Consider the following 21661-nt stretch of genomic DNA (forward strand, 5'->3'; position numbering starts at 1 on the left):
TGAAAGACTCGTGCTTTGAGGTTGAAGGCGAGTCGAGAGCGGATGAATTAGGCGGAGATTCTGTGGACTCTGCAAGCGACGATGAGCAGAACTCGCTTCAGAGCATTGCCGCTGTGGACTCACTGATTCTTGAAGGCTGTGGCTGCGTTCGGAACTACCATTTCAGCAGCTTCACGTCGAGCGCAATCCTCCATTACGACGACTAAATCTCGGCGATGAAATCGAAGGACCTCGGCATTTTTTATATTTTGTGTGCTGGCTGCGCTGCACGCATGACGATCCTGTCGACTGTCGTGCATCAGTCGACAGCTTCCGCAACGGAACGGACGCGCATCACGTTTGGATAAACTGTGATGGGATTAGATACATCGTGTGTGGAACCGCGTTTATGCAGCTCCATGTGGTTGGCAGAACATGACTGTGTGCAAGTGGACAAGGAGAACAATAGCTGTCATCCTGGTGCACATGGAAATCTGGCAATGTGCCTTGGAATCAATTTTGTGCAGAAGTGGGAGACAGAGCGCAGCAGTTTATTCTGAACTACAGCTTAGTGTTCAGTCTCCCTTTGCCTGTAGCACCAAGAGGGAGAGGTGAGGAATCTCCCATTAACTTACCTACATCTGTTGCCTACAAGTTTGTCCTTTCGGAACATGTCGAGCAGTCTGGTGAAGCGCAAACCCTGGGTTACCCATTAAATTTTCGTATCTGTGGGCTAAGAAGTGCAAGTCCATCGAGTTCATGACGCGACGGATGGACGTGTGCAACAAGTGTGAGCTGCTCCGGGACAATATTCGTTCTCCTCCTGCATAGGATGAAAAGAATTCTGCAACGGAACCACTCTGTGACCATGTTGTCTTTGCACAAAAAAAGATCTCGAGTTCTTGTTAGCTCAACGCCGCAAGAACTTGCTGGACAATGTTGCCCAGTTTTGACTGGAGAACAAGGCAGCCTTCATTGAATGTCTTGGCCAATATTAAAGGCTGATACGCAAAACTGTTGCTGCTTTCAGCGACACTGTAGATAATGCATTATACAAGGCAAATTCTATGTTGGACAATGCCATAGAAATCATGGTCTCTATGTACTTTCAAATGTGATATCCAACTTTATCTTCCACAGAGGTGTTCTCTAGACCCCTGTGATTGATTTTCAAGAAAGAAAAAATTTCGAAAAATTTGCCCTTAGACACGGTATTGCATGCACTGGCCCATATATATTTGAACGTGAAAGCAGGCTCACACGCACTCTCTCTCTCTTTCTCTCCTCTCTCTCTTTCTCACTCTCTCACTCTCTCTCTCTCACTCTCTCTCACTCACTCTCTCTCTCTCTCTCTCACTCACTCTCTTTCTCTCTCTCTCTCTCTCTCTCTCTCTCTCTCTCTCTCTCTCTCTCTCTCTCACTCACTCTCTCACTCTCTTTCTCTCTCTCTCTCTCTCCCTCTCTCTCTCTCTCTCTCTCTCTCTCTCTCTCTCTCTCTCTCTCTCTCTCTCTCTCTCTCTCTCTCTCTCTCTCTCTCTCTCTCTCTCTCTCTCTCTCTCTCTCTCTCTCTCTCTCGGCGCAGTACGGCCATGCTCGCTACATTGGACGTGTTCGCTTCACCCCAGCTAGCACTGGTTGTAGTCGTTACCCATCAGTGTCTCCTGATCACGTTTGGGTTGGCGTAGAGCTGGAGCAGGCCACCGGAGAGAACAGCGGTACCGTCGATGGTCGCGAGTACTTCTCCTGCCCAACACGCAAAGGTTAGTTAATCCAGCACCCTCCCAAATTCAGCAGAATGTCTCTAGCACAAATAATGCCGGATTCTAAAAGGACCACTGTAAGTACTGCCGGATGACCGTCTTGAGTCTGCTTGCTACACACACCGCTTGACTAGTATGAGCCTGCTTGTCAAACATGTCGGAAGATAAGCACGAGTCTGTTTGTGTACACATGTGTGTGTACGTGTGTGTGCGTGTGTGTGCGAGTGTATGTGTGTATTTGCTCGCACGTGTGTACGTGTGTGTATGTGTACGTGTGTGTATGTGTACGTGTGTGTATGTACGTGTGTGTATGTGTACGTGTGTGTATGTGTACGTGTGTGTATGTGTACGTGTGTATACGTGTGTTCTCTGACTTCACTCAGGTACGTTTGCTCCGGTCGGCGATGTTGCCGTGGCAAAGCATGATGGCGTGCGTCTCCGAGAGGTCACATCTCGACTAGGTAGGTGTGCACTGTAGGACACCAGGCGCGTAGCCCACAGGGGATACGTGCACCCCCCCCCCCCCCCCTAAACACTTCGACCTAGGTTCAGCATGCACAGAATGACCATGAATAACATGCACCAGTCATCCTACACATGTGCAGCCGTGCACCCCCCCCCCCCCCCCCCTCCCCACCTCCCTGAAAGGGGGACCAGCTATGCCCCTGGACACTGTGTAACTGTAGGACTAGGAATAACAGTGATGTATTCCTGTGTGGTCAAAACATCACAATTACATGTATTTCACTAACTACTACTACTACTACTACTACCCTGATGATGCCGGCCCGGGTTCAAATTATTATTTGGAGACAATCATTGTGCGTGGTGCAGCCGAGAACTTTGTGTGTTACGGGTTAGAGGTGGAGTGAAAAAAACAAAACAGGCTAGAATGGAGCCTCAAAGTTCTGAAATAAAAATACTACAGTAAATAGTGGATATAACGTGCCCCTTTGATTTTCGATAATTTATCACTATATCCGGTGCATCACTATAGCCGATTTGCATGTATGACTGACACATGGCACATGACTATGCATGAAATGATGCGTACACGCTGGAAAATGCATGAAAAGCAGCTACGTGTACATGTGGCTGCTTATAGGCCATTCACACGACGTGTAAACATTTGCACGTGTGTGACCAAGATAACACTGGCAAACCGTGATCCAGTTCACACGGTGCTGGGCAAACTTTGCAACCGTCAATGTATCCATAGTGACCTCCTGAAAATGCCGGGAAATGTTCAATTTTGAATTTTCCCTTGTTCAGGCACTGCATTTGCAGTAGGGCTCAAACGGTCACGGTTTTACCCCTGACGGTTAACTGCTAAGCTAACGGTCGCTTAACCGGTCATAACCTATAAGCCACGGCAATCATGCGGACTCTTTTTTAACCATATATTTGACTATACTCATTCAAAAAATGTACCCTATTCAGTACAACGCACACTTGTACATTCTCTTGCATGCTCATTCATACATACTCTCACACCAAGAGACCAGATATGACCGAGTTGACAGCCCAGAAATTGCGTACGCGTCCGACAGCCCGCGAAAGTGCACACTTTGCAACGACCTGATACTTGAAAAATTGACTGAAAAGTTACTGCGTAACCGTTATCTTTATCGGTTAACCGTTAATTCTTCGTAACCGGTCTGCAACCGGTTAATCGGACTAATCGTTTGAGCCCTAATTTGCAGTACGCACTTTCAACAACCGACACTTTTCCTGGCGTGCAAAGATAATCGCGAGCAAAAGGGCCTCGGCCAAGATAAAAAATCAGTTGCACGCGGGTGTCCAAGTTTATCTTATCCGAGTAAATATCCTTGGAAACAGTACGATAAAAGTAAGTTTGGCCGTCGTGTGAATGGCCTATTACAGCATACAGGGAAGAATTTTCTCTCAATCACGTCTGCTGCCAAATGCATCCAGGCAACACTGGATCAGTTTTGGAAGAAATGAACTAAATTTGAAGAACAATTGTTTTGTGATCATCACTCTTGATCAGTATATACGATATTTTCCTGTGCATTTGATATGGTTTGCTTCCTGAAGCCCATCACAATAAGCGATATATCGGTATAGTCGATAATAGTGTGTATAGTGATATTTTAGCTGTATTTTTTTAGATTTGATTTTGATTTTGGCGAGTTTCGATCATTATAGCCGGTATATCGTTACACCCGGTCACTTTATAAACGATACTCACTGTACAATGCTGTCAATGAAATTATGAACGGTGCCATTCGGCTGTTCTATAATGCAGCAATCTCTACTACACTGCTGCTCAATGAAATCCAAATCGAGTCACTCAGGTACGCGCCGGGCATTGCGCAGCCCTATGTCTGCGAACACTGGGCTGTGAAATGGTGCAGGGCACAAACTTGACTCACGCGACCAGATTTCATTGAGTGGTAATGTGCTAATCACTACACCATAACTGCACTCTTCAGCGGACCTCGACACGTTGCCACAGCACAGCGACACATCCGTCAGTACTACAATCTTTCATACAGCTGTTTCCAGTATAAAACTCTCGTCAGCGAAAGTAGATAATAGAGGGTTTACGCTTCACGTTTTTTTCTCCAATTTCGAACGTGAGATCTCATGGCCAAATAAGCGCTCCTCACGCTGCGACGTGAGATTTCAACGTGACAGAGAGCCACCTCACGGTGGAAAAAAGCGATTCAAGGCACATCAGTGCTCACTCACAGTGAAAATAAGCGATTCAACCGCACATTTTTCCTCACGTTCGAAATTGAAAAAAAACGTGAGGCGTAAACTCTGTATTGGACTCGGATGGAGAGCCAAGGATAAATTTATAGAAAAGAAAATGGACCAAGGAACTAGAAGTTATGCTATAATGTCCACTAACACCACCAGTTACTAAACAATCAGCTCCTGCGATAACATTGCACGACAGTAAACTCTGAATTGTAAATGTGGTGGACATGGAAATCCGGTCGGAGGTCAAGCAGCCCCAGGGCGCTGGCCATGCAGCCGTGAGTACGCGCACAAAATGATACAATCAACGTGTGCACTGCATGCAACGTTCTGTGCGCACTGAGGGCGTCGGTCCCGCGTCATTCGACCGGATTTCCATGTCCACGCCAGTAGAATGGCTATTAGTTCGTGAAAATCACCTTTTTGTACTGATAGGGCTAGCAGTTAGCACAATATGCACGCCTGAGGCGCGAAGATCAGGGCTAAGCAAAAGAAAGTGGAAAACACTGTGAACGACAGTACAATATCTACCTTCACTGGCGAGAGTTTTTATACTCGAAACAGCTGCATAAAGGAATTCAGTACCAACGGATGTGTAGCTTTGCTGGTGGTGTGCTGTGGCAACGTGTCGAGGTTGGCTGGAGACTGCAGTTATGGTGGGGTGGTTAGCACATTACCACTCAAGGAACCACGGTCGCGCGAGTCAAGTTTGCACCCTGCATCATTTCACAGTTATGGTGTGGTGGACGGTGGAAAAATCTGTCCAGGGCCAAATGCTGCTAGCCTGTTGCTTACCCTATATTTAGCACTGTATCCGTCCATGTGTTGTGAAGCAGATACTGTGTAGCCTTGCCAAGTGATATACAGTCAAGTTCGCTAATAACGACTGCGGATATAACGACAATTCGCGAATAACGACAGAATTTCCATGCCCAGAGCAAAGTCCCATCTAAAAAAAGATACATGTACTGAGACTTCGGGTATAAGGACACTTCGCGAATAACGACACTTTTCTGATGCCACGCCGAATGTCGTACGCAAAGTTGGCTGAACAGCACTGTCTTGAACACACCATGTGTGTGTGTGTGTGTGTGTATGTGCGTGCGTACGTGTGTGTGTACATGTATGTGTACATGGTGTATATATGTGTGTGTGTGTGTGTGTGTGTGTGTGTGTGCGTGTGTGTGTGTGTGTGTGTGTGTACATATGCTGTAGGTTCGTCTGCTGGTAGCGGCGGCAGTGGTAGTAGTTCGCGCAGCACTCGTCGCACGTCCTCGGGCTCTAACGCTGGCCCGGCGGCAGGTGCTCGCAAAACGTCTGGTGGCTCCACATCAGCCACGTCATCACCTCACAAGCTGACGACCTCTACTAGCGCACGTGGTGCCCGTCCGGTACGAGTGTCGGCGGTCGATGCACAGGAGATGCGAAGCTTTGCCAAGACGGCTGCTAGCCAGCCGGACGGCGGTACCACCATGGGAAAGAAAGTCTCGTCGTCTTCCGATTTCCAGGTTGGTGCTGTGTAGTTATGTGTGGTATAGCGGGTACTTAACCACAGGTTTTGTATGGGAAAGAAATTATCGTCATCTTCCGATTTCCAGGGTGGTACGATGCAGTTATGTGTGTGATATAACGGCTACTTTGCCGCAGGGGATGTTGTTTGTTTTTCATAAGTACGGCTATGCGCTGTTCTTAGTGGCCGGCCTTCTTTCTCAAAGACGTGATATACGCACTGAGTGGTGAAATGTTTAAAAACCTGTAAGAGTTTGCTGATTCTGTCTTTTTCTGCATGGCGAAATTCCTGGATTACGATGCAGATGAACGCTGGGAAGTGGCGTAGTGCCTATGACTGAGCTGCAGTTGTGAAGCAGCAGGAGACCTGCTTGAGGGAGAGGGATGGAGACCTGCTTGAGGGAGAGCGCTTCCCACCCAATGTTCATTGAGTCGAACTCTCTTTTTTTTTTGCATTTCTTCACGTGGAAGATCCGGTCACGTTCAAGCCATATTGATTTTCTCTGATTGTTTTTTTGTCAGGTTGGTGATAGCGTCTTGGTGTCTGGCAAGAAAGCTGGTGTTGTCCGGTTTATTGGTGAAACAGATTTCGCACAGGGGTGAGTGCAATGTCTTCTGCTGTTGTGCTGTGTGTGTGTGTGTGCGCATGTGCACGTGCGTGCATACGCTCACCTCCCTGTGCAACTACGCGTGTTCACCCGTGTGTCCACCGTCCTCCCACTATGCTTTTTGTGTATGTATATGTATGTATGTGGTGTGTGCATAGTGCATACCACAAAGGCAGAAGAGAACAGAGACAACCGGCTAGGTGATTGTTGTAACGCTGTGTTTCATGCACACAGCAAAGCTAAGGCAATCTTCGGACAACTAATAATCTGTACATTATCTGGCTACAAATTTATACCCAGGCAGGTAGCATAGTGTGACATTAGGGAGACAATCAGGTTACTGAGACATGGTGTGCGCATGCTGTCAGTTTTACATGGCAGGTGAAGAGGAGGGAGAGAAGGTGAGGTGACAGTCAAGTTACGGTGACAGCAGGCATGCCCTGGCCCTGGTGGTGGCAGGCAGGCCCTGGCCCTGGTTATGGCAGGTATGCCCTGGCCCTGGTTATGGCAGGTAGGCCCTGGTGATGGCAGGCATGCCCTGGCCCTGGTGGCGGCAGACAGGTGACTAAGTCACACCAGTGCCATAGCGCGAGAGCTAGAACTTATTCTGATGAAGACATTTTGATACTAAGTCTGATTTTTGTTGAGGAGCGTGGCTGCGTCAGTGCGGATGATCTTGACCTTTTCTGCTAAACACAGGCCGCACCTTGTTGTGATGTTGCTGTAGGTCTTTGCCCTTTCCACGATGGTCTACCTAATGTCGTCCTCCTCACCCTGGTCCTGCAGTGCTCACAAGTGCCTTGACAGCTAGTCGCGTGTTTGCGCAGTACACAGGCGTAGCCCACATGGGTCACTGGGGAGGGGGGCGTGCACCCCCCCCCCCCCCCCCTAAAAATTTCGACCAAGGTTCAGCATGCACAATCGTAATGACCATGAATGACCTGCACCAGCCATCCTACACAATAACATTATGCGGCCATGCCCCCCCCCCCAAAAAGGGAGACCAACTACGCCCCTTGATACTTTTCGTACCTCGTTTGCCAAATGGCGGGTTGTACCGGATTACGTTTCTCTTCCTCTTGGCCGTCACGACTCGGAGCTCAGGAGAGGAGAGGCGGTACTTCGGGCTTTGCGAGACGCCGTTCAAGACGCGCTATGGCAACCACCTCACAACTATGCTGTAAGAAAAGTATCCAGGGGTGTAGCTGATCTCCCTTTTATGGGGTGAGGGTGCACGCTGCTATATGTGTAGCATGGCTGGTGCCATTACGTGCACCCTGAACCTGGGTCGAAGTGTTTAGGGGGTGGGGGGGGGGCACGTGCCCCCCCCCCCACCCCCCACCCCCCCCCACCCCCCCCCCCCCACCCCCCCCCCCCCCCCCCCGGTGACCCATGTGGGCCACGCATGTGTACTGCACAAACACGCGGCTGTCAAGGCACTTGTGGGCACTGCAGGACCAGGGTGAAGAGGACGACATTAGGTGGTCCATCGTCGACAGAGCGAAGACCTACACTACAGCAACATCACAACAAGGTGTGCGGCCTGTGCATAACAATGTTAGCAGAAAAGGTCAAGATTATTCGTGCTGACGCAGCCATGCTCCTAAACAAAAATCAGAATTAAGCTGTGTTCACAACTGGCGCGTGTACGTGTGAAACCACGCATTTGTGCGTATTTCTGCTGGCTTTTGGGGTGCCATGCGTACGGAAACGCGCCGAAATGGAAATTCCAACATGTTGGAATTTTCAGTGAGAATCAGGCGCGTACCAGCTTACATGCCAGTCACTTTGACTGGCGGGGTCATAAAATTAGTACTCTCGAAGGCGTCGCACGCCCTAAATACGAGTCGAAATGCTGGTTTTTTGGTGAAAGCCTGAGCGCGCGCGTTTGGGCACGCATGAACCGCAAGCGTATCGCGTCCACGCGCCAGTTGGGAACACAGCTTGAGTATCAATGTCTTCACCAGAATAAGTTCTAGCTCTTGCGCTATAGCACTACCACTGGTGTGACTTAGTCACCTGCCTGCCACCACCAGGGCCAGGGCCTGCCTGCCACCACCAGGGCCAGGGCCTGCCTGCCACCACCAGGGCCAGAGCCTGCCTGCTGTCACCGTAACTTGACTGTCACCTTTCCTTCTCGCCCTCCTCTTCACCTGCCATGTAAAAAAACTGCCAGCATGCGCACACCATGTCTCACTGACCTGATTGTCACACTAATGTCACACTATGCTACCTGCCTGGGTATAAGTTTGTAGCCAGGTGATTTTCAGATTATCAGTAGTCTGAGGATTGCCTTACCTTTGCTATGTGCATGAAACGCAGCGTTACAACAATGACCTAGCCGGTTGTCTCTGTTCTCTTCTGCTTTTGTGGTATTGCTCCATCCCGTTGTGGTGTTGAGCACTCTCGGCAATTTGGGAACTCTCGCTGTTGTGATTGTGTGTTTTAAAAGTGTTTGTGTGTGTGTGTGTGTGTGTGTGTGTGTGTGTGTGTGTGTGTGTGTGTGTGTGTGTGTGTGTGTGTGTGTGTGTGTGTGTGTGTGTGTGTGTGGGTGTGTATGTGTGTGTGTGTGTATGTGTGTGTGTGTGTGTGTGTGTGTGTGTGTGTGTGTGTGCGTGCGTGTATGTGTGTGTATGTACTGTTGTGCGGTTGTCACACTGTTGTTGTTGTTGTCACACTGTTGTTGTTGTTGTCACACTGTTGTTGTTGTTGTTGTCACACTGTTGTTGTTGTTGTCACACTGTTGTTGTTGTTGTCACACTGTTGTTGTTGTTGTTGTCACACTGTTGTTGTTGTTGTTGTCACACTGTTGTTGTTGTTGTCACACTGTTGTTGTTGTTGTTGTCACACTGTTGTTGTTGTTGTTGTCACACTGTTGTTGTTGTTGTCACACTGTTGTTGTTGTTGTTGTCACACTGTTGTTGTTGTTGTTGTTGTCACACTGTTGTTGTTGTTGTTGTTGTTGCTACATACTCAGTGTGTGGTACGGTATACAGCTGGAGAAGGGTGACGGCAAGAACGACGGCTCTGTCGGCGGCACTCGCTACTTCTCTTGCAAACCCAACCATGGTATCTTTGCACCGCTGTTCAAACTCTCCGCAAGGTCAGTAAGGGGGGAAGGAGGGAGGAGGACCACTTCTGAGTCACTATTAGTAGCTCGTGTAGGGGAGCGCCGCTGGGATATATCTAGTGCAGTCTTTGTAGGGGAGCACCACTGCCAGTGGAATATATCTAGTGCAGACTTTGAACACACACGCTGTATTGTAAGAGTTGAATCTCTAACGTTTTAGCGAGGAACTGAAATCCATCCGGTTTTGTGTTGTCTTGTCTGTCTGTAGAGTGCCTTCGTCTTCATCAGCCTCGCGGATATCCTCCTCCTCTTCCTCCGTGTCGTTGTCGTCATCGGACCGGACTGGGTCTCGTCATCGCAGCACAGCGACCGGCCGTGCTGCTGGATCATCCAGCACACCAGGCTCTGCTACCCCTACTGCCGGTACAGGTACTGCAGGCGGTGGTGGTGGTGGAGGAGGAGGTGGGTCAACCAGTGCCCCCACTCCTAGTCTCGGTGTGGACGGTAACGATGCAGTTGATCTCATGGTGAGTGGTTACTAGCTTACTCGTAGCCAGTCAGTGTGTGCATGTGTAGTGCTTGCGTGCGTGCATGCGCATTGGCATATACCGTAAAATCCCACCAGAGCGCCCCCCGTCTTGTCCATGCGCCCTCCCTGACTTCTTGTCAGGGAAGTGATTGATTGTATCCTCGTATGGCAGACGAGTGCTTGACCCGGTTGGAAATGTACGCAACAATGCCCACCCTCTTGACCAGGGATCGCACAAAGTTTTGATGGGTCTGTACGACTCCTGGGTCTTGACCTTTGGTCGGTGTACGAGATGCACAGTTTTCGTAGGGTGAGAACTTTTTCATGTAGTACTGAATGCAGCAAGTAAGACTCGCCCATTCGCCCCTCCCCACCTGAACCTACTCCAAGGGTGGCGGAGGTAGGGGTGCTCTGGCGGGATTTTACGGTACATGTGTATGTTGTTTCTAACCTTTTGTCCACCAATGTGTTGCATCATAAATAAAACGAAAAGGTTCTCTCCCCCCCCTCCTCTCTCTCTCTCTCTCTCTCTCTCTCTCTCTCTCTCTCTCTCTCTCTCTCTCTCTCTCTCTCTCTCTCTCTCTCTCTCTCTCTCTCTCTCACTCTCTCTCTCTCTCGTGCGCAGAACTGCAAGGTTCTCGTCAACAGTGAGATGGCTGTAATCAAGTACATTGGCGAGGTTGACTTTGGTGATGGAGTTTGGTTAGGCGTGGACATGAAGACTAGCAGTAAGTCTACGTTTGCTCAGTGCTAGGGCAACGCCTCTATCCGTGTACTCACACAGATAGCAGGGGTGTACCAGTGTACATCTGTGGTGTGGTGACCTTGTATCACCGGCAACCTCATGGCTGCATTTTTGCCCGTTTTGACTATTTTAAAGTGCCTACATGTACGACGGCTATTTGCTGGTGTGGTGACCGGACTACGCTCACTACACACAAGCTATGTGCCTGCCCACTGCCCACTGCATATGCTAGTGCAATGACATCATTGTTCCTCTTGTCAGTGCAAGCAGCTGTGTCTACTCTATCTGTATACTGTAAAAGCAGAAATTTTCGGTGGTGTTTTATTTTCGGTAACTTCGGTGCCGACAATTTTTACCGAAATAAAACGCACCGAAAATTTCGGTACAACCGGTACTGTCTACATGTAGTACTAGTACACTTACCTGGAAAACGGGTTTTACCGAAAATTTCCCTCCACCGAACTGCCGATTTTGGAGAATACCGAAAATATTACACCACCGAAAATTTCTGCTTTTACAGTACTATAAGTCTACAGCTTTTCGGCATGTATAAATTGCAACCTCCCAGGGCTAAAACCCATATTGGCTGCATTAAAATTCCGGCCTGTACTGCTGCTGCCTGTATACACTGTCACACTGAACCCTTGCAAAACAAAATTTCGGCCGCAAGAAATTTTCGGTCTAAAAGTCCAGGCCGAATATCGCCGAAAATAAATATGCGCTGAATATGTGCAGTCTATCCGTGTACGCTTTGTGTACAATACTGTCGGGTGCCGGAGAACGGAGCGCCGGAGAACGAACGGGCTAGGATTTCACCGAGCACAGCATACAGTAAAACCTGGTTAAAGCGACCGCCCCACAGTGCAAGCAAAAGCAGTCGTTACAGTCAGGTGGTCTTTAGAACCAGGTCCCACAGTGTCTGTGTAGAACTGTCGGTGCATGGAAAAACGGTCGTTAAGAGCAGGTGGTCGCTAAACCCAGAGGTCGCTTACACCAGGTTTTACTGTACGTCAAAAAATACCCGATAGGGTACCCGTGCTACTCGGATAAAAATACCCAGACCCATTACCCGACCAAACCCCTAGCCGTTGCAGCCCTAATAAAAACGGCCTAGGCTACCGTTCTCTCTCCCCCCCCCCTCCCAGTTCTTCAGCGCCTGACAGTACTGTAGTGTAACTTATGAGTGCAGACGTTGTGTCAGTCTAGTCTATCGGTGTGTCTGTATAGATAGAGGGTATGACGATGATACCATGGCTTAGAATATCCTCACAAGTGTTTCGTGTGTGTGTGTGTGTGTGTGTATTTGTGTGTGTGTGTGTGTGTGTGTGTGTGTGTGTGTGTGTGTGTGTGTGTGTGTGTGTGTGTGTGTGTGTGTGTGTGTGTGTACACATTCGTGCATGTGTGTGTGTGTGTGTGTGTGTGTGTGTACACATTCGTGCATGTGTGTGTACACGTGCAGGTGGTAAACATGATGGGTCAGTGAAAGGAAAGCGATACTTCACCTGGTAAGTCCGATCCACGATATCGTTGACCGGAGAACATGAACATGTTTTGTTTAATACCAGCAGCACCACCACCAGCAGCACCACCACCAGCAGCACCACCACCAGCAGCACCACCACCAGCAGCAGCACCACCAGCAGCAGCACCACCACCACCATCATCACCACCACCACCAGTCCACCATCACCACCAGCACCACCACCATTATCCGTCTTTATGTCCTGTCTGTCCATCTGCCTGTATGCACCTTTGAAACATCTCCGTACGGTGTGTGTGTGCGTGTGTGTGCGTGCCTGTGTGTACGTGTGTGCGCGCGTGTGTGCATGAATGCGTGTCTTTTCCAGTAAACAAGATCACGGGCTGATGATCAAGCCACAGCGTGCGACATACCGCGGCATCAGCTGTGCTTCTATCCTCAGCAAGCAATCGGCATAGACGAGGGAGATGTGTGTGTGTGTGTGTGTGCGTGCGCGCGCGCGCGCGCGTGTGTGCGCATGGTGTGTGTTCATGCACATGTGCATGTCTGTGTACGTGCGTGTGTGTACATGCGTATCTATTGAATGTCTGTAGCAAGTCCTCGCAGGTTCATTGAGGTTATAACCATGATATGACCTGCGCTACAACTGGACAATGCGATGACCATTGCCGAAAGCCTCGCTTCCAGCGGTTGCTAATAGAGATGTGCTGTGGATAATGCTCCAGTCTGCTCTCATGTATACAGTTGTGCGTTGGATAGTTTTATTGATCAGCGAGCGGTACGGTCGTTGTTGCAGCACCTCTGTGTCTCTCTGCACGTCCACCGTCTTGCTGTGTATTGGTACATGCACTGCTGTTGTTGCGTCAACCCCGTGGACTGCGGACAGGCGGCTGGCGGTCTTGCTGTGCATTGGGTATTATACCGCTGTTGTTGCGTCAACCCCGTGGACTGCGGACAGGCTGTCTTGCTGTGCATTGGGTACTATTACCGCTGTTGTTGCGTCAACCCCGTGGACTGCGGACAGGCCGTCTTGCTGTGCATTGGGTACTACTACTGTAGTTGCGTCAAGTTGCGCCGTCAACCCCATCGTACTGATATGCTGTCTTGCTGTGCATTGGGTACTACTGTTTTTGCGTCAACCCCATGGCCTACGGACACGTTATGGCGTCTGCTGCTACCTCTTCTATCCTGTGTACCAGGGAGGTAGTACAATACCGGCAGTCAGAGTGTTTTTAGTCCTTCTCTCTGCTGCTGTGTACTGACAACACGTCTGTGTGTAGTGTCCATGCTGATGCTTTCTCAGTCCTGTGGGGGGATGGCGGATGTTTTCTCAGTCCTGTGGGTGGATGGCAGATGTTGGTACAGTATTGCCATTACACAATGTACCTTTCTTGAAATTATTGGTATCCCTTTGCCCTCCCCCTGTACCCTGTCTCTCTGCCCCCCCCCCCCCCTGTACCCTGTCTCACTGTCTTGATGCTGACCTGTCTCTTGTGCAGTTGTGGCATGCATAGCTTCCAGTGTGTACACCGTAATTTTACTAGATTTGTGTGAATCATGACACAATGTCTTTATACTACCTTCATAACTTTACCACACATCTCCTGTATTGTACCAAACGGTGAGGAGATTGTAGACGACAAATTATTTTTATACTTTACTCAATCTTCTATTTGTATACTTTATTCTGCGTTGAGTCTGCCGCTGTCCGTTTTCTAGGTGTTGTTTTAACTTTAAAATATTCCTCTCAGGGAGTAGGTATTTTACTACTCCCTGATTCCTATCTACCAATAGCACCCTTGTGTGTGTACCTTTTGTGTCTTCGAAGAGTACAGGGTGGTTGACATGGCCATATGCAAGATAACCATGGCAATAAGAGATGATGAGTTTGTAGGGTAAAATCTAAAAAGGATAAAACATTTTGAAAAATGGAGAGAGTGTTTCCACACAGCAATTTATAAATTATCCAACCCAGAATGGGGGTTATGTACCCTTGAAATTATGTGCGATGTCTAACATTTGTGTATGTAGCCTAAAATCATGCTGCAGACTGCACTACTGCTACTAGCTAGCCTAGAATGATTACAAAAACTAGAGGAGGGGTGGGGGTGGGGTGTGGGTGGTGTCGGTAACTCAAATAGGGGGGATAGGGGGAAATCGGCCTGCAAAATGTACAGAGTAGTGTGCTGGTGGTGATGGTGCTGCTGCTGCTGGCAGTGATGGTGGCGGCGGTGGCAGCGATGGTGGCCACATAGGGGAGCAATGCTGCAGCTGCAGCTTCGCGAGGTGCGGGTGGTGGTGCTGGTGCTGGTGGTGTTGCTGATGCTGTTGCTGGTGGTGGTGCTGCTGATGCTGTTGCTGGTGGTGCTGCTGCTGGTGCCGGTGCTGGTGGTGCTGCTGCTGGTGCCGGTGCTGGTGGCATTGCAGAGCATGTGGTCCTAGAGTTGAAGCAGGGCCAGCAGGACTGAAAGAGAGCGTAGAACCGTAACCATGGTAACTAAGAATTGAAGCATTGGGGCACTACAAAATGAGCTGACACAGAGCTCGATTAACTGGTCGTAATCAGGGAGTAGTAAATTACCGGTATTTTACTACTCCATGGTCGTAATGGCTTGTCGTCCGTGCCGACATCATCATCGTTCTTGTCACGCAGATACTTGTGGACAGACTGGACGGGCGGAAGCGCAGAGATGCACACAACACCCAGTTACAGCACACACACGATAGCACACCATCAGGACTAGTGTGAACGCAGCGGATGCGGGTGAGGAGAGGACGGACTCGGGGGCATGGACGGAAACCAGTGACCACTGACGACAGCGACGCGGCGAGCAGTAAGCACACTACTAATGACAGCATAACCGCATAGGTAGTAGTAGTAGTAGTGGCAAAATTTTGTTTTCTTTGTTATTTTGCTGGTTTCTTCGATCATTGATTTGGAATTGCCTTCTCCATTGCTTTGCTTTGCATCTTTTGCTGTTCAACTTTGGGTTCTTTCAAATAAAGATTTTGAGATTGGTAGTAGTAGTGGTAGTACCGGTACCGGTATGAGTGGAGTTGATCATGGAGTTACAGGAGTGGAGGCGGCGCCCACAGAGCTGCTGATGTCAGGCATGCGACGCAGGGCGGAGATGATTTCGGTGAAGTTTGGCCGCTGTCTGAAGTCCTCGTGCCAGCACTGCTGCATGAGCTCCATGTAGTCATCGGACGGGCAGCCATTGGCAGCCATGATAGCCGCAGTCAGACCAGGACGTGTGCCTGTAACCGCAGAAGAACAACAACGTATACAACACAACACCGCACCGCACACAACACCGCACCGCACAACACCGCACATCACACCACACACGACACCACACAACACACGACACCACACAACACACCACACGCCACACCACACCGCACACACAACACCGCGCACACAACACCGTACTGCACACAACACCACACACAGCCGGACGCTCAGCAAAACACACAACAGTGCATGTCTAATACAGACATGAATATGGTAGCGCTGCCTCGTTGTAGTGAACAGAAAAGTGTGTGGAGTGCTAGAGCTGAGTAAGGGGCCATCCGGCACTAGGGAGGTTCTGCTATACGTGAAACGCAGAGAAATCACGTAGGCCCGGGAACTCTCTTCGCGTTCCCGTGACGTAAAGAAAAGCTGTTCTGCTCTACGTTCACGTAGAGAAATCACGTAAAATGTGTACTGGGACTTTCCCCTTCCATATTCGGCAGTTTTCTGCCTGCAGTTGATCGATACGCAGCAGATCCATACGCATTTTCTCTGCGTGTGCCACAACGTAGAGAACCTCATCTCCGCGTAGAAATCTGCAGCCAAAACACGCGAAGCCGTAGACTCTAACCCAGACACCTGCTCTCTACGTGATTTCTCTACGTTTCACGTATAGCAGAACCTCCCTATTATCGATAATTTTTACGGAAGGAAAAAGTTTAGGCTTCTAAATGACACAGGCTTTTATACAAGACACTACGATATGCATACAGTATGCAGCATACTGACAGTATGCATGAGGTATGCATACACACTGTATGTACATGTATGAGTCTGGTGCACATAAACCAGAGTGTGCAACTGTGCATATCAGATCTGAAACAGCGCAGTTCGTGCGCTACGTCACCCTGGTGAGGTCAGCCAAGCCGCGACTTGCGTACAGCTCTAATTTTCGTGTTTCAGACCGGAAATCAACCAAGTTTACATGATTTTAGTCGTCTTGTTTGAGGATTTCGGTGTTTTTGTGTGACTGCGTATGCTGCGTACATCCGCTGACAAGTAAATTCACCAGGCTATCCGTTTCAAAAAACCGAAATCAGGACAAACTCAGTGACCTGCACCACCGTGACTGGTTACGCAACCTTTCACCGTACCTGTGGCTTACCATGCCGTCAGAAATGACGTAGTGCACGAATTACGCTCCCACAGGAACCATCCCGAGTTGCACACTCTGGTTTATGTACTCTTGGTATGAGGCATACTCACTGTATGCATGAGGTAATGCACAGTGTGCATACTGTACAGTGTAAAAGCCCATACACCAACACAGTATGCATACATTTATTTTAATCGTGTTTTTTTTCTTAAAAACAATCAGCTACTGTACAGGCAGAAAATTTCGTTGGTCAATAATTTCGTCCAACTCCAAAGACAAGGAGTTCGTCCGATTGGAAATTTCGTCCATGGATCATAAGAGTGTATAGAAACGCTGGACAAATCGATATTCGTCCTACATTTAATTAAGTCCAAAAGCTCCTTGGACGAAAAAGACGAAATTAAATTCCAGACGAATATTTCTGCACCGCAATGAAGATAGCATGGGACATAGGAATGCTGACCTCTGAGCACGCTCATCATCAGCTCCATGAGTCTCAAGTGTCGGTGTTCATGATATGGTGTCTTGCGCGAAGCAACTTCAAACATGATGATACCTGTGCAGATACACATAGACAATAAAGGACAGGGGCGTCGCAAGGTATTTTAGTGTCGTACGGTCAACCATCTCAAGTACAATTTACTCGTAGGGGAGGGGTTGCTGAGCCAAAAATTCTGGAAATTTTGAGCCCAGAATAGTGTATTGATTTACGGGGTAATTGGGGCAAATAGTGGTACGGTCAATACCGTAGTGACCGTACCATGTCCGACGCCCCTGAAGGACTCGGCTGGAGAGCCAAGGATTAATTTATAAGAAGAAATGAGGACCAAGACACTACAAGCCAGTTGGTTGTAGAACGTCAGTAACGTCGGTCAGTGTCGTGTAATGTTAGCGCATGAGCTGACTGTAAAGTAACTGGTGGTGTTAGTGGACACATAATACGTTAACGGGAAAAGTCTGAAGAAAAAAATGACTGTCCCCACCCGGACCTTTGCTTGAAGCCAGCGATGCTCTAACCACTGAGCTATGGTGTAGCCGTCATCCCAGCAGAGACCGTTCAACACCCTCCTCAGACTTCGTAACTCACACTTCCTGTGAATCCACACAGGCGGCGGGTGGGACGCAGCCGTCATTGGAACTAGTGACTTTACTCCCTCGCACCCAGACGCTGATTCTCTGCAAAACAAGTTTCTATACTTCCGATGGGAGAATCCGACATCGCAGTGATTTCGGCGTGGCCAGATCAAATTCTAGAATATCGCATCGAGTACATTGCTTTGTCTAAGGGAGGAGATGTCCGTACCCTTGAGACCCGAAGTCCCGTTTCCATACGACGAAATTTAGGTGCTTTGCGCTCAGCGCTTTTTCAAGAGACGAATTTCGGGTTGTTCTGGTCGGGTCGCAGCGTCACGGACTAATCCATCGTCTTCAGCGTCGAAAAACTACTGACCATGTGAAATTTCAAGGCGGTGAGACGCTTTCGTCTTCCTCCACGAGCGAATTTGTTTTGTGCCAGCATACCAGAGTATGCAATATCGTACGTGCAGTTCGAGTGACGAGGCATGTACACTGTACACTGCACTGCATGCACTGACTGTGCAGTCGTCTTGACATTTTCTCGATTCTCCCATCACTCCCATTCATTTCTGTTTCCAGCGAAAGTCCAAACTGGTGCACTTCAAATCACTATAACTCAAGAATGGCTGGGCGGATTGGATATACTTGCAGATGTCCTATGCTACGCTCTGGAGAATCGAATGAGACCAAAATCAAAGCGATTGGAGCAAGTTTGAAAATGGGATGAAGTCACTACTGTAGCCCACACACTTCCACGTACAAACTACTGTCGTGGATATTGAAATCCGGTTGGACGTCTAGCGGCCCCATGGCGCTGGCCATGCAGCCGTGGGTAAGCAGTACACGCATGCATGTACTAGTATGCGCTGCAGTGCGCTGGTCGCATGGGGGATCAACACGAGCACTGCGTGCAACGACGTTCTGTACGCGCTGAGGCAGCGAGGGCGCCGGCCTCGCTCAATCGACTGGATTTCCATGTCCACCACAGTAGCATGCAGCAGCACTACAATAGCAAGAGTAGATAACACAAGGTACAAGGGTGTGCAACTCCGCACTACAATAGCAAGAGTAGATAACACAAGGTCCAAGGGTGTGCAACTCCGCACTACAATAGCAAGAGTAGATAACACAAGGTACAAGGGTGTGCAACTCCGCACTACAATAGCAAGAGTAGATAACACAAGGTCAAAGGGTGTGCAACTACGCACTACAATAGCAAGAGTAGATAACACAAGGTACAAGGGTGTGCAACTCCGCACTACAATAGCAAGAGTAGATAACACAAGGTCCAAGGGTGTGCAACTCCGCACTACAATAGCAAGAGTAGATAACACAAGGTACAAGGGTGTGCAACTCCGCACTACAATAGCAAGAGTAGATAACACAAGGTCAAAGGGTGTGCAACTACGCACTACAATAGCAAGAGTAGATAACACAAGGTACAAGGGTGTGCAACTCCGCACTACAATAGCAAGAGTAGATAACACAAGGTCCAAGGGTGTGGAACTCCGCACTACAATAGCAAGAGTAGATAACACAAGGTACAAGGGTGTGCAACTCCGCACTACAATAGCAAGAGTAGATAACACAAGGTCCAAGGGTGTGCAACTACGCACTACAATAGCAAGAGTAGATAACACAAGGTACAAGGGTGTGCAACTCCGCACTACAATAGCAAGAGTAGATAACACAAGGTCCAAGGGTGTGCAACTACGCACTACAATAGCAAGAGTAGATAACACAAGGTACAAGGGTGTGCAACTCCGCACTACAATAGCAAGAGTAGATAACACAAGGTCCAAGGGTGTGCAACTACGCACTACAATAGCAAGAGTAGATAACACAAGGTCCAAGGGTGTGCAACTCCGCACTACAATAGCAAGAGTAGATAACACAAGGTCCAAGGGTGTGCAACTCCGCACTACAATAGCAAGAGTAGATAACACAAGGTACAAGGGTGTGCAACTCCGCACTACAATAGCAAGAGTAGATAACACAAGGTCAAAGGGTGTGCAACTCCGCACTACAATAGCAAGAGTAGATAACACAAGGTCCAAGGGTGTGCAACTCCGCACTACAATAGCAAGAGTAGATAACACAAGGTCCAAGGGTGTGCAACTCCGCACTACAATAGCAAGAGTAGATAACACAAGGTACAAGGGTGTGCAACTCCGCACTACAATAGCAAGAGTAGATAACACAAGGTCAAAGGGTGTGCAACTACGCACTACAATAGCAAGAGTAGATAACACAAGGTCCAAGGGTGTGGAACTCCGCACTACAATAGCAAGAGTAGATAACACAAGGTCCAAGGGTGTGGAACTCCGCACTACAATAGCAAGAGTAGATAACACAAGGTCCAAGGGTGTGCAACTCCGCACTACAATAGCAAGAGTAGATAACACAAGGTCCAAGGGTGTGGAACTCCGCACTACAATAGCAAGAGTAGATAACACAAGGTCCAAGGGTGTGGAACTCCGCACTACAATAGCAAGAGTAGATAACACAAGGTCCAAGGGTGTGGAACTCCGCACTACAATAGCAAGAGTAGATAACACAAGGTCCAAGGGTGTGGAACTCCGCACTACAATAGCAAGAGTAGATAACACAAGGTACAAGGGTGTGCAACTACGCACTACAATAGCAAGAGTAGATAACACAAGGTACAAGGGTGTGCAACTACGCACTACAATAGCAAGAGTAGATAACACAAGGTACAAGGGTGTGCAACTCCGCACTACAATAGCAAGAGTAGATAACACAAGGTACAAGGGTGTGCAACTCCGCACTACAATAGCAAGAGTAGATAACACAAGGTCCAAGGGTGTGCAACTACGCACTACAATAGCAAGAGTAGATAACACAAGGTCCAAGGGTGTGCAACTACGCACTACAATAGCAAGAGTAGATAACACAAGGTCCAAGGGTGTGCAACTACGCACTACAATAGCAAGAGTAGATAACACAAGGTCCAAGGGTGTGCAACTACGCACTACAATAGCAAGAGTAGATAACACAAGGTCCAAGGGTGTGCAACTACGCACTACAATAGCAAGAGTAGATAACACAAGGTCCAAGGGTGTGCAACTACGCACTACAATAGCAAGAGTAGATAACACAAGGTCCAAGGGTGTGCAACTACGCACTACAATAGCAAGAGTAGATAACACAAGGTCCAAGGGTGTGCAACTACGCACTACAATAGCAAGAGTAGATAACACAAGGTCCAAGGGTGTGCAAGTCCGCACTACAATAGCAAGAGTAGATAACACAAGGTACAAGGGTGTGCAACTACGCACTACAATAGCAAGAGTAGATAACACAAGGTCCAAGGGTGTGCAACTCCGCACTACAATAGCAAGAGTAGATAACACAAGGTCCAAGGGTGTGCAACTCCGCACTACAATAGCAAGAGTAGATAACACAAGGTCCAAGGGTGTGCAACTCCGCACTACAATAGCAAGAGTAGATAACACAAGGTCCAAGGGTACAATAGCAAGAGTAGATAACACAAGGTCCAAGGGTGTGCAACTACGCATCTATTCTGTACACAACCTGCAGATACCCCGGGCAACGGCGGAAATTATTGTTGACGTCACGTTTTTTTCAGAAAAACGCGCATTTTGCCGCAGAGCAGTGTGAGAGCACGTCCTGGGCATCGACCTTGTAATGTAAAGCCCGGCCAAGTGCACGAGGCAAAACTTTCCAAAAGACTCGCAGCGCGTGCGTCGTAGAAAAGATTACGTCAACAAAAAATTCCGCCATGGGCGAACCCATTCGCGAGTT

General features: G+C 48.7%; 2 protein-coding genes across 2 annotated transcripts in view; one reads left to right on the top strand and one right to left on the bottom strand.

The window, feature by feature from the left end:
* Positions 1–14190, top strand: part of LOC135827496 (CAP-Gly domain-containing linker protein 3-like) — a 30195-nt gene extending 16005 nt beyond the window's left edge. The window contains exons 11-19 of the mRNA XM_065339987.1: positions 1562–1739; positions 2123–2200; positions 5682–5974; positions 6498–6574; positions 9561–9686; positions 9922–10180; positions 10808–10910; positions 12387–12432; positions 12775–14190. Of these exons, the coding sequence (XP_065196059.1) occupies positions 1562–1739; positions 2123–2200; positions 5682–5974; positions 6498–6574; positions 9561–9686; positions 9922–10180; positions 10808–10910; positions 12387–12432; positions 12775–12865 (1251 nt within the window). The 3' untranslated portion in view covers positions 12866–14190. The remainder of the gene's footprint in view (positions 1–1561; positions 1740–2122; positions 2201–5681; positions 5975–6497; positions 6575–9560; positions 9687–9921; positions 10181–10807; positions 10911–12386; positions 12433–12774) is intronic.
* Positions 14191–14215: 25 nt separating this feature from the next.
* The window catches only part of LOC135827495 (ankyrin repeat domain-containing protein 50-like), a gene marked incomplete at its 5' end in the record, with an annotated part of 40731 nt that continues 33285 nt past the window's right edge, over positions 14216–21661 (bottom strand). Inside the window, 2 exon segments of the mRNA XM_065339986.1 lie at positions 14216–15665; positions 17262–17354. Coding sequence (XP_065196058.1) covers positions 15469–15665; positions 17262–17354 — 290 coding nt within the window.

This window comes from Sycon ciliatum, chromosome 11 (genome assembly GCF_964019385.1).
Source record: "Sycon ciliatum chromosome 11, ocSycCili1.1, whole genome shotgun sequence".
NCBI lineage: Eukaryota > Metazoa > Porifera > Calcarea > Leucosolenida > Sycettidae > Sycon > Sycon ciliatum.